Raw genomic sequence first — 12,902 nt, 5'->3', positions numbered from 1 at the left:
ACTGCGTTGCGCTAATAACCGATGCTGTTGAGCATCTTTTCATGGCCTTATGAGCCATTCACCTATCTTTTTTGGTGAACTTCAGAACTTTTGCCCATTTTTTAATTGGGTTGTCTTCTTATTTGGTCCTAAGAGTTCTTTATATATTTTGGATACAAAGTCCTTTATCAGATGTATCAGTATGATTTTCAGATATTTTCTCCCAGTCTGTAGCTTTCCTTTTCCTTTTCTTTTTTATGTTTTAGGCCGAGCTGTGCGGAATGTGGGATCTTAGTTCCCTGACCAGGGATCAGACCCATGCCCTCTGCATTGGGAGCGTGGAGTCTTAACCACTGGACCGCTAGGGAAGTCCCTCCTTTTCATTTTCTTAACGGGGTCTTCTGAAACGCAAAGGTTTTCATTTCCAATGAAATGCAGTTCAGCAGTTTTTCCTTGTATAGATTATGCTTTTGGTGTCATATAACCCAAGGTTGAAAAGATTTTCTCCTGTGTTTTCTTCTAGAAGTTTTGTATTTATAGCTCTTAAATTTAGGTTTTTGGCCCATTTTGGATAATTTTGGAGTATAGCATTAGGTAAGAGCCAGGTTCATTTTTTGGCATGTGGCTGTCCAGTTGTCTTGCACCATTTGTTGAAAAGAAAATCCTTCCTACATTGAATCACCTTGGACCTTTGTCAGAATCAGTTCCCTAAGTGTGAGGGTTCATTTTGGACTCTGAATCCTGTTCCGTTGACCTGTGCTTGACCCTCCATGAGCACCACACACTCCGTCATTGCAGCTCGATAGTAAGCTTTGAAATTGGGAGGTGTTTTGTTCTCCTCTTTCAAGATGCCTTACCTATTCTGGGTCCCTTGGTCTCCATTGGAATCCGGGGATCAGCTTGTCATTTTCTGTGAAGAAACCAGCCGGGATTTGACAGGGATTGTGTTGAGCCTCTAGGTCAGCTTGAGGCATGTTGACAGCCTGATAACCTTGCGTGCTCCAGTCCATGCGCACGGAGTGTCTCCGCTTATTCAATCCATGCGCATGGAGCATCTCCACTTATTCAATCCATGCGCATGGAGTCTCTCCACTTATTCAATCCATGCGCATGGAGTGTCTCCACTCATTCAGGCCTTTAAAAATCCCTCAGCGATGCCACGGTACATTTTTAGTAAAAAACGATCCAGTTTTTGCAGATGAAGGTATGTGAGTGGATGCAGTTGGAGGGGAAGCCTGGGAGGGTGACCAGACTCCGTAGTGGCTGCCTCAGAGCTGGTTCAGGAAGGCGGCAAGGAGGCATTTGCTTTTTACTTTATTTACTTATGTATTTGAGTATTTTCTAACATACATATTTTTTCTAGTTAGAGTCAAAGTTTATGTTGCAGAAGTCCATGTCAAAATTCACTATGAAGCTCTTGTAATTGATGAACTTATTTAGTGAACTTTAAATATCGTTCAAATATATTTGAGTTAAAGTTTTCAGAAATTTCTGTTGCAAGCAAAAATTAGGGGATGACCATAGGCTCATTTCAGACGGATTTAATCATGAAAATAATTACATGGAAGGAAGCCTGTATTTGTTACCACCGTGCTTTCCTGAGATGGAAGGCCCTGTCCTTTTCCTCCCTCACAGTTTAACCAGCGCTGGTTCTCTACATCAGGATCGCTAGGGTGCTTTGCACACAACAAAAGAGGAAAGCGGCTCTTGGGTCCATCCCCAGAGACTCGGCGCTGAGTCAGGGCTGGTGCCAGATGGGTGTAGACACGTAGTCCGGCTGAGACCACCAGGCTCCCAAGGAGACAGGCAGCGAGGGCACTGTCTCCGGGACGACAGCTCCCTGCAGCCCTTCCTGGCTTTCCTGCAGGTGTGAAGGTCCTGTGAGCGGGAACTTCCGGTCAGTTTCTGTGCAGCCTCGCTGCTGGCGGGGTGACCCTCACGCAGCAGGCGCTCCTTCAGTGACTTGGGGGCTTAGAGGCACAGCAGGGCACCCCGGAGCTGGAGTCGTGGCTTCTAGAGCCCCTGGCCTGGGGGCTGTGCTTGCAGCCCACCTCCACTGGGGAGGTGGGGGCTTTGGCAAGAAGCTTCAGCCGAGCTGCGGAGCCAGGGGTGCAGGAAGGACGTGGCGCCCCTGCTCTGACGCCAGGCCCCCTCACGCCACTGCCGGGTGCTCCGTGTGGGTTCTGCAGCAAGAGAGAGAGGGCAGTGGCACCCTCACCTGGACTGGAGGGTGTTTGTGAAGCAGTGTGCCCTTCTTTTTTACACTTTAAGTGGTCATGGCTTTGGAGAATAATTGTCCCTTGGTAATCCAGTTCAAGTGTGCGCTAGTGGATGGGTTTACGGTCTCCATTATTTCAAGCCTCGTATGTATGTTTGAGAATTTTGTCTGTGTGCTATGACAAACTTGAAAAAGAACAGCGCAAAAACAGCTTCTTCCACACCTGCCGCAGCTGGAGTGACGTGCAGGCTGTGGTCCTGGAACATGCCTGGCGGGCAGATGGCTCACTGACGCCCAGACACACCCAGCTTCCACGGTGCAGCACTCTGGCCTCCCTGCCGCCTTCAGTATGCAGGCCGTGGGCTTCTTTTGTCATCTCTGTACAGTTTTAGAGATGCAAGGCAAAGCGCGGTGCTTCACTCGAGTTTAATGCTGAGAGACTAACCAGGCGTGTCTCCAGTTTTTATTGGCTCTGCAGGTGACCGACCGCCGTGATGGCTCGTGGCTGCCGGTGTTGAGCCAGCGCTGTCCTTTGGGAGGAGTGAGCGTTGCTGGGCCCTGGTTGGGCTTAGACCGTGGGTGCAACTCTCCCACTGCTGGTTCCCTGGCCTCTCGTTTCCCTAAAGCCGGGAAGTCAGAGTGCAGTATTGCCTTTACAGAGGAGAGCAAGGGCGTTCTGCTTTACTCTTAATACTAGTCTCAGAAAATAAATAAAACACCTCAGAGCTCTGAAATAATTTAGGCCGTTACTTTAATCAGTTAAGATAGAAAATAACTTGCAGGCTTTGAAGAGTTTGTATTTGCCTCAGATAAATTTGATTTTGAGGTGAGGCCTTCTTTGGTGAAAGCAGAGTGAGGCTGTCCTGAGTATGACTGGAAAGCTTGTCCAAAAATAACACTAATTATATCTCCCGTCTTGCTCCAGGAATCTACTCGATAGCATTTTCCATGAAGTCAGCGGGCAGGCCCCCGTGCACGTGGGCGCACCTGTGTGCTGGGCCAAGGCACTGGGCATTCTGGAAGAGAAAGAAGCCCCTGTTTCAAACCAGTCGCAAACCAGAGCGTTTGAAAATGGCTTTGATATTTCAGATGTGGGAGCACTTTAGGAAATGTTTGATCTTGCTTCTGAAGCTGTGGACGACCTAGTGGGTTTTTTGTTTTTTTTTTTTTTAAAGAAAGCTCTATTATGAGAAACAAAGACCTGAGCAAATATCAAAGTCTTGAGAAAATACCACTTGGCTCAGTCCAAAAACACTTAACTACCCAGACATTCTTTTCTGTTCTAACTTGGAGGTGCCAAGAATACCGAGGCACTGCGAGCATTCCTGGTGCGGCCGCAGCCCCGATTTGCAGGCTCCTGGGTCAGCAGGCTGAGCCACCCGATCCGGGACCTGGCCTGAGTCAGGTGACCCTCGCTGAGGTGACAGCGCTGCTTCCTGGCACCTTCCCTCGGGAGGCCGTGTGAGGGCCAGCGCAGTGGTGTTTATCCTCTACTGTGAGTTGTAGGCTGGAAGAGGGACGGGGGGCGCAGGCTCTCCTGTGCCGTCGGCGCTGACCCCCTCCAGAGGGGAGGGCTTGGAGGGCGGTTGTCGGGGAGCCCCGGCCCCCGAGCTCGCCTCTCCGTGTGGCCGTCCTGTCCCTGCTTCCTGCCGGGGCTCTGGGCGCCACTGTCCGGGGACGCTCATCCCTCCACGAGAGTAGTAGCTTTCCACTCTTGGTTTCCCCAGAAGTAGCGAGGACACAGTTTTCAGAATCCAGATGTGTCTTCAGTTGAAAAAAATGTGGCTCGGCCGAACACTTGCTGCCTTGTTCTTGTTTTGGCCATTTTACCAGCCCCTCCCCACCCCATGATGCAGTCCTGGCCTCCACTGCACTGGTGCCGTCGAAACCCCTAGGCGTTGTCACCAGGTGGAAGTGAAGCGCCTGCACAGTTTCTTTGAGAATTTTTTGTCTACTTGAGCTGCTGCTGTAGCGCGGGGTCTCGGCCCGTGCTGGTCATTGGGGCCCGTGTGTTACGCGCTTGGGGCCTTGCCCTCTCCGCACCCAGGAGGAGGACGGGATTCCTCTTCGTTGTTGCACTGACCGGCCCGCAGAGTGCTCGTCTGGTGTCGCTGTGTGTAGCTGTCATTCGGCAGCTCTGCCTCCTGATAAAAGCGTACAGAGGAGAGATGGTCTTAGATTTTAAACTGCTGTCGTGCATGTTTTATAAAGGACGTTTGTAAGGGGAGGAGGCGTTCCTCTCTCTGTTAACGTGCGAGCTGCTCTCCCTCTCCCTCTCCCTCTCCGGCTGGCCTTCACGTCTTGTCTGTTGGTCAAGATAGTGTTGATTTATACATATAGAGCTTTAAAAGTTGACAGGACTTTGGAAGTGGTTTGGCCCGTTTCTGCCATTTTCCACACCAGGAGGACGCGAACTCAGGCAGGCAGGCACGTGCCTGGTGACGGTGAGGACTCAGGTGACCGCGTGGTCCCAGGAGGTGGCGCGAGCCCAGGCCTGCAGGTCAGGGCCTGCGGCGGCCGCGCGTGCGCGCGAGCACCATCAGTGCTCCGTACGTGCTCTGTCTGTTTCTCGAAGGTTACGAAACCACTTCTCAGGCACATTTAAAAGTTAAAAGTGGCCTTTGACGTAACAGCTCTTCACCCCTCGTTCATTAGTACAATAGAGTCCTGCTCTAACATGTACCAGGGTTTGTATCTTTATCCTAAAATGTAATTGTACCACATAGAAAAGCAGAATCCCTGCTGCCCCGCTCTCAGCCTTATTGATGTGAAAATGCCTGTGAGCCGGTCTTTGTGATTTAAACCTGACTGGAACGGAACGATGACACGTTACTTTCCAACCGTAAAAAAATACCAGTTCATTGTTATCATAATATTTAGATAATCTTTTCATGCACATTTGTAAAGCCGTAGATATTTCCTTAGCTCGTTTCTAAAGTGTGGTAGACATTGAAAAAAATCTACCTTGAAGTTCTGTCTCTGTATTTTGTATCTTTTAGGGGCCCAGAAGACACCTGTTTTGAGTTTGGGGTTTTTCCTGCCATCCTGAGTTTCCCACTTGATTACCCGTTAAGTCCTCCAAAGATGAGATTTACCTGTGAGATGTTTCATCCCAACAGTAAGTGCTTTTGAAGTACTTTCGATGGTTCCAGGAGAGGCCTAGAGATTGTGTGCATGTGGGCATTCATGGTATACTGCTGTTTTACTCTGTGTTTGGAATTTTCCATAATACAAAGTTTAAAAATTCATTATGGTCAGAAGAGTTGATTGAGGAAGTCAACAAGTTCAAGGTGATTAACCATAAAATACAACTATGAAGAGGATTGTGGGTAATTAAAAAATAAATGATAAGGGCTTCCCTGGTGGCGCAGTGGTTAGGAATCCGCCTGCCAATGCAGGGGACACGGGTTGGAGCCCTGGTCCAGGAAGATCCCACATGCCGCGGAGCAGCTAAGCCCGTGTGCCACAACTACTGAGCCCACGTGCCACAACTACTGAAGCTCGAGCGCCTAGAGCCCGTGCTCGGCAACAAGAGAAGCCACTGCAATGAGAATCCCGCACACCGCAACGAAGAGTAGCCCCCGCTCGCAGCAACTGGAGAAAGCCCGCGCGCAGCAACAAAGACCCAACGCAGCCAAAAATAAATAAATAAATAATAAGATTATATTGAAGATAAATATATTCTTTAGAACGATACCTGTGATGTGGTTTAAAGACAAATAAGGCCAATAAACTGATTGAATTATGTGTGTACTAAGAATAGCCTGATAATATTATTATATTTATTTATTTTTTTGCGGTACGTGGGCCTCTCACTGCCGTGGCCTCTCCCGTTGTGGAGCACAGGCTCCGGACGCACAGGCTCAGCGGCCATGGCTCACGGGCCCAGCCGCTCAGCGGCATGTGGGATCTTCCCAGACCGGGGCACGAACCCGTGTCCCCTGCATCGGCAGGCGGACTCTCAACCACTGCGCCACCAGGGAAGCCCCTGATAATATTATTTTTGATGTTCAGGTAATCAATGCAAATAGTTTTTAAATTTGGCCTTAGTGTAGGTGGGTATGTGTTACTTTTATTTTGTAAAAATTATTTTTGAGAAGAGCTATTCAGTAGGTCTCCTGATGTCATAAAAATTGGTCGGTCCATAAATACTTAAAAAAATAATCCAGCAGATTCACTGAGAGTTGCTGGGATGGGGTAGTGAGCAGACCGTCAGAGGTTGGGGGCTGGATGGTCAGGAGCTCCCAGTCTGAGGGCAGCGATGGACGCTGATGAAGGAATCTTACAGAGAGATGTGAAACTGCATGGGAGGCCAGAGAGGGCCCTGCAGGGGTGGTGGTTGAACCCACCACCTGCAGGAGGAGCTGTAGGAGTTACCCAGGGGTCTGTTTGGGGCAGGGAGGGGGTCTAGCAGGTGCAGAGGCCCAGTGTGAGGAGGGAGGGGGAAGGGGAGGGGCCAAACCAGTTCAGGCCTTTTGGTCAACATTAAGGATTTTGATGTTTATCCGAGGAGCAGTGGAGACCCGCTGAGGGGCTGGGAGTGAGCACGAGGGGCGGCGTGACCAGCATGGCCTTTGAAGGGTGACTGTGGTGCAGGCTGAAGGTGGAGCGGAGCGCGTGCTGGGCCGCTGCCGTGGCCTGGAGGGGAGACCGCCAGCCTGGCACCAGCGGGAGTTGTTGGCGCTGAAGCGCTGTGACTGGGCGGGGACTCGGGAGGGTTAGGAAATGACGCTGCTGTGGTGTGGTGGGGGGGGGTGGCAGGGACACAGCTGCTTTTTGATGTTTCTGGGGTCAGCAGTGTCATCGCATGGTGCTGTCACCTTGAGGAAGTGACACTGAAGTTGAAAACTCTGCAACACCTCCTCTCCGTCCGTGGCAGAGAGAACTGTTCAAAGCATTCTGGGCGCCCTGGTCCCATGTGTGTGGACTTCAGATGGCCATCCTGGTGCCTGAGACAGATCGCACGTGGTTTCCTAACCCTTCAGTGAGAGTTTGCGGTACAGTTTCAAAGCATAGAAGCCACTAGAACAAGGGATGCATGGGGAAAACGAGGGACCAGGTGTAAAAGAAAGGCTGTTTATAACGACTCACATTTCTAAATGGTCACGAAATGCTGAGTTCATGAGTGAGGGTGAATTAAATAAATTTATTTAAAATTGTCTGGTGTTCTTATTATTATAACTTATAGCCTTACAGTTTTACAAGTGATTCCTGGATATCTGAGCATATACTAAACCATCTGAGAATTTCCCCAAGTATGTGTAAAAGAAAGATAACAGGTGTTTTTGACCTTCTTGACAGGACCAACCCCAGACTTTGAATTGAAAATTTATTTTTCTTGAATCAGATCTTGAGGGTCTCGTTAGTGATGCTGTTGATGGGAGATGCATTTAGATTCAGGCACAGCTGATGTCCAGAGAAGACAGGTGGTCGTTTCTCTGTTATAGTCAGTTAGCAAGAGAATTCCAGGCATCTGTCTTTCTCTGGGTATTTAAGTAATTCCTGTAGCGTTTTTCCCAGCTATGGCAGCGTATATTTTACACAGTCCATTTCAGGGATTTAATGGCAGAACGAGGGATATGTAAGAAACTTTTTATGAAAAGTGTTGTGGAGAGTCTAATTACATGAGGTATTTTGGTGGGATATCTGGCTGCCAAGTAGCCTTTCATTTATCCCCTTTGGATATAGTGCTTTTTAAATCCGTATGAAGGTGGAGTCACGCCATGAGACTAGAGCTGCTCAGACTGGCCCAGCACCCTGTCGGTGCGTGAGCGGCGCCCTGGGAGCCTGGCCGGGCCCGCGGGGAGCGCGTGCACGTGAGCGTGGCCGTGGATGTGGCGCCGGGGCCGCGTGCAGGCAGCTCCGTCCCGGTGTCTGCGCCGCTTGCTGCCCTTTCTCTGTGGGCCTGACCGAGCGCCCTATCGCGGGCCCGTTCCCTCGGCTCACCGGGTGTGCTCTGACCCCGCAGTCTACCCTGACGGCAGAGTCTGCATCTCCATCCTGCACGCTCCCGGCGACGACCCCATGGGCTACGAGAGCAGCGCCGAGCGGTGGAGCCCCGTGCAGAGCGTGGAGAAGATCCTCCTGTCGGTGGTGAGCATGCTGGCAGGTAACGCCCGCCCCGCCGGCTCCTGGCACACTGCAGGTTCACGTCCGGAGGGGGAGACCCGACACTCGGTGCTGCTTCTCTTTCCTCGTTAACCCTTGTCTGTAACTCCCTGTCCACCGTGAGGAGTCGATATATACTGTTTTCCTTTCTGCTTTTTCACGTAATGTCATTCATGCACACTTTGCCAAGCGTAAGCTGCTTTTCATGGTTCCAGATGTGAAGATGGTCTTGTGTGTGCCCACCGTTGGCCGTGAGTAGCCGTGGGCATTTCATTCACTCAGTGGGCACTGTGTCGCAGACACTGTGTCCTGGGGTGTAAAGCTCAGGTGACACCGACCCCAACCCTAAGGCCCCGCGTTCTAAGGGAACCTTCACAGCCACCAGCTGTTGCAGGCCGCTGTGATAAATCCTGAGATCAGGGTGCAGGGGACACTTCCCGAGGTGAGTTTAGAACACGTGGGAGTTAACAAGGTTGTGGGGGGGCACGGACCCTCTGGCGGCGTCACCAGGACTATAGGTATGGCTGGAGCCCGGCTGGGGGCGGGGCGCCCTGTGGACCTGCACTGGCCCGGAGCTGATGCTCGCTTGTGGGGCTGTTATCGCCCTTGCAGCCCATGTGCTTGAAACAGGCGGGGTGGGTCCCAGGCCAAGAGGATGGAGGAGGTTGGGGGGACCTTGGAGACTCCGGCTCTAGGGCCTCAGCATCCTGGGGGGGGCGCTCCTGCCCTCACTGTGGGGTGGAGGGGTGCGGACTTCAGGGACGGGACTCCAGACGGAGCAGGATTTGGGGGAGAGAAGAGTTCGGGGTGTTGTGTGAGTCGTCACCTTGACGGGGGCTCTTGGGGACTGGCTGTGGAGGTGAGGGTGTGTGCCCTCTCCGGGTAGACAGGGCTCGTGGCAGGAGGGAGCTGAGAGAGGAACGGCCCGGCAGCCCCGGGGGAAGAGAGCGCCCATGAAACGGAGGAGCATCGAACGGAGAGAGCTGGTGGCCAAACAGGAGGCCCGAGGGGGAGGCCCCTAGTGGCCGCTTGATCTGCTCGGCTCATGCCTCTTGAGTGAAGCCGAGTTGGCTGGTGTGGCCCTTGGGAGGCTCGGGTGGAGGAGCCCTGGGGGTGGGTCTGTCCGCCGCTGCTCCGCCCCGTCCCTCAGGGGAAGGCTCTCATGTCCACAGAACTGATGTCCTTGCCCGGAGTTCCACGTCCCTCGGCGCTTCTGGTTCATCTCTGGTTACCTCTCTGGGAAGATCAGTGATGTTCTTACAGGAGGTGGGAGGTCTTGCCAGGGCTTTCCTTCTTGAGCCCCTTCACGTGGAGGTTCACCTTCTCTTTCAGAGCCCAACGATGAAAGCGGGGCCAACGTGGATGCCTCCAAAATGTGGCGGGATGACCGGGAACAGTTTTACAAGATCGCCAAGCAGATCGTGCAGAAGTCGCTGGGGCTCTGAGCCTTGCCCACGTGTGTGCACAGCTGTGTGCCCGCGCGTGCGTGCAGGCACACCACCGAGCAGTTTTTGGAGTTTCTCCTCCAAGACACTTAGTGACAGTGACACTGTGCTGGTACCAAAAAAGGCAAGCTTGCAGAACCACAGCATCTATTTCTTTTCTACCTTTCCCACCCCAAACAGCCTTCTCTTCTGCAGTGATGGTTTCTGTAAGACGATGACAGCTGGGTGCAGTTGAGGGACCCACCCCTCGTTCTTGCCGAGGTGGCCCAGGGAGATGATGAGCCGTCACCACTACCTCTCCAGCTGACGTGCCTGCGGACCCAGCACTTAGTGCGGAGCGGGGAGGGGCGTACGCGCCGGCCCCCAGGGACTAGCACCAGTGACGCTCCTTCCGAAGACGTGGGGCCTTGCAGACCAGGAGGAGGGCAGCGGCCGGATGTCTCTGGGGGCCCCTCCTGGTTCCCTTGTCCCCCGTGAGGAGGACATGACTTTGTTTCAGTACTTTGTTTTACAAGCAGATTTTTTTCTTGCAATCTAGGCACATTTTTCATTTGTTGTATGTTACAAATAATCACATTTAGAAATACTTTCAGGAAATAAATACTTTTTTAAAATGTGGACTTATGAAAAATGGGGCACATAGAAAAGAAGTTTCCTCCTGGCCATGAAGACCGGCGTTTTCCCTGCTGGTATTGATCACAGTTTACGCTCGTGTCTCAGTTCCCAGTGCATTTACCAGAGCAGGGGCACGTGAGACCGAGATTGTAGTCAGAGTGTCTTCTGGGTGTGTTGGAGTTTTTCTTTTCCAATCTGAAAACTGGAAAGTGCTAAGCGTTTGTACGTGGTGGCTGCAGCGGGAACTTTAACTATTGGGACAAAACCGTTCTTTGCAACTTGGGAAGGGACGCTCCCGGTAGCGCAGGGCGCAGAGGTGTGCTTCCTCCCAGACCTGACCGGCGCTCGTGGGAGCGTGGCACATGGGGTCCCCGGGGTCCCCGAGTCGGTGGGGGGTGCTCAGCTGCGGCTCGTGGTTTTGAGGTGGTCTGGATTCCTCCAGCGTGGGTAGCTCGGCTGCGGGTAGCTCAGCCGTGGGGCCAGGGCTCCGTTTCAAGCAATAACAGATCTGTTGCATGCAGTTAAATATTTGGCCTGTTTCAAACAGGTTAAATTTAAATAGGAGTTTCTATTTTTGAAATAAGGGAAAGTCTACAAGACATACAATACATTTTACTTTATGTTATCCTTTCCCTTTCATAATGTGCCCGCGGGCAGGAGTCTGTTTTACTGAAACCTCGCTAATTTCTTGGTGTTAAGTGGTACTGGCTAAAGGGCTTCTGTGGAAACCAGACTCTTTCCTTCTCAGAAGGGAATCATTTAAAAGTTGAAATGCAGTACGAGGACTTGTATTCGGAAGGGGATGGGGAAAGGAGAGGTATTGTACCTACATAGTATCTGCGGGCGTGTTGGATGAGACGTAGCCCTCTCCATAGAGAGGAAAAGGTGAGTGTGGTGGAGTGTGGGCCTGTGACCACGTCAGCAGGTGGCCACGGTGGCTCAGGAAATCTGGAGAAGGAAGGGGGCAGTCTCTTTGCAAAAGAAAGTATTTTTATTCATTTGTATTTATTAAATGAAACAAAAGAGGAGTCCCATGGTGTCCTTATTCTGTGACGGAGTTTATTAATTCCTATGGTAAAATAAAGCTATATTTTCCCCCTGTCCCAAGCAGTGTTTTCTCTGTCGTGTTTTAATATAATCGTATGGGAACCCCGTGGCCGGTGGGCAGCGGGGGTGCCCCCTACAGGTGGCACGGCCGCCAGGACTCCCACTACCACCTCCTTCCCAAGACACGTGAGCTTTGGGAAGTTTCGCTCTTTCCTGTTCCTTCCGCCCGCTGCCCTCCCCTGGAATTCCCGTGTGTCCCTGTTGGGGTCGGCAGACGTTTTCACCAGCCTCGACTGACCCGCGGGCTTTCCTTGAGCTGTGAGTGTTGGCAGCAGACGGCCGTCGGGCGAGGAGAGACCAGCAGGCGCGGAGGTGGCGCTTCTGTCCTGCTCTCGAGTCTCCAGTCTCATCATGGCTGCTGACGTGAGTCTGCTTATGTCCCTCGGCCTCCTCTCCCCCAACGCCCTCTGTGCCGTGTCCGGGCCAGGGGCTCGGCCCGCCCTCCAGCAGCCTTCATTCTGCCTTTTGCCCAGGGGTTTCCAGCGTACTTCTTACTATTGAAGATCTCCGACGTGATCGTGAGTTGGGGTCCCCAATACCACCCCCAGGTTCAGTGGTTCCCTGGGAAACCTCACGGCTGAGATCTATTACAGCCAAAGGCCCAGGGACTCGAGCGCCACAGGGAACGTGGCGTGGGGAGGGGTCGGGGCACCAGGCACAGGCCTCCCGAGCACCCCCCAGCGGAGCCACACGGCGTGCGCTTGACTCCCCGGCAGGGAGCTCCTGGGGGACCAGCGCCCAGGGCTTTTATCGGGGGCTGGTCACGTGGGCACCCTCTGCCTGGCACCAAGACTCCAGTCCCCCGAGGGAGAGAAGGTGTGCAGCGCACGCCATACCAGGGTGCAGATCGTTTAGGCCAGTGCGGCGCTCCTGTCCCACCACGTGGGACCCCCTCCCCGAGCGCATGTCCCCAGCTGCCTGAGGACGGCCGTCCCAGGCCAGCTGTGCTCTCTCCTGCACAGGTATCCTGAACTTTTCCCCTCTGGGGATTTTAATTAGATTTAATTGAAAAGGTTGGTTTGCTCTGTTAGGTTTCTTTGTGGTTCATTTTTCATGTGTTGTGTTTAATGCCCCTTCTCCATGGCATTGGTCTTCTGCAGAGGTTTGGTTATTTGAGGCGAATGTCCACCCTTGTTTTCCTGTTTGCCAGTCTGGTTCTGGGCACAAAGAGGGGAGTTGCGGGGTTTTATCGTCTGGGTGTGGGAGCCCCACTGCGGTGTCCTGGGCGTGTCCTGGGGGGAGGGGCGCATCCCTGCCGGCTCTGTGGCCCCGGAGGACTGGAAACACGGAGCCCGCAGGGTCCACTCTGCCCTTCCCTCCCATGCGTGGGCTGTGGCTGCTTTCCGTGTGGTTTTTGTACAGGTCAGGTTGCTGATTTTTCAGAGGTCGTGCTGGTGTGATGCATTCGTCCTGTGCATCGTCAGGGCTCC

At 52.6% G+C, this 12,902-nt stretch overlaps 1 protein-coding gene across 3 annotated transcripts in view; it reads left to right on the top strand.

Moving 5' to 3' along the window:
- The window catches only part of UBE2G2 (ubiquitin conjugating enzyme E2 G2), a 29,858-nt gene extending 18,386 nt beyond the window's left edge, over positions 1 to 11,472 (top strand). For 2 of the 3 annotated variants that reach the window (XM_024758212.1, XM_024758213.1), the window contains 3 exons: positions 5,197 to 5,315; positions 8,166 to 8,290; positions 9,638 to 11,472. In XM_024758212.1, coding sequence (XP_024613980.1) covers positions 5,197 to 5,315; positions 8,166 to 8,290; positions 9,638 to 9,985 — 592 coding nt within the window. In that variant the 3' untranslated portion in view covers positions 9,986 to 11,472. Of the gene's footprint in view, positions 1 to 5,196; positions 5,316 to 8,165; positions 8,307 to 9,637 lie in introns of all 3 variants that reach the window. The other variant, XM_024758214.1, reaches the window with a different exon arrangement.
- Positions 11,473 to 12,902: the final 1,430 nt, after the last annotated feature.

This window comes from Neophocaena asiaeorientalis, unplaced genomic scaffold (assembly GCF_003031525.2).
Source record: "Neophocaena asiaeorientalis asiaeorientalis breed wild unplaced genomic scaffold, Neophocaena_asiaeorientalis_V1.1 scaffold45, whole genome shotgun sequence".
Lineage (NCBI taxonomy): Eukaryota > Metazoa > Chordata > Mammalia > Artiodactyla > Phocoenidae > Neophocaena > Neophocaena asiaeorientalis.
This window is presented reverse-complemented; position numbering and strand designations above follow the sequence as displayed.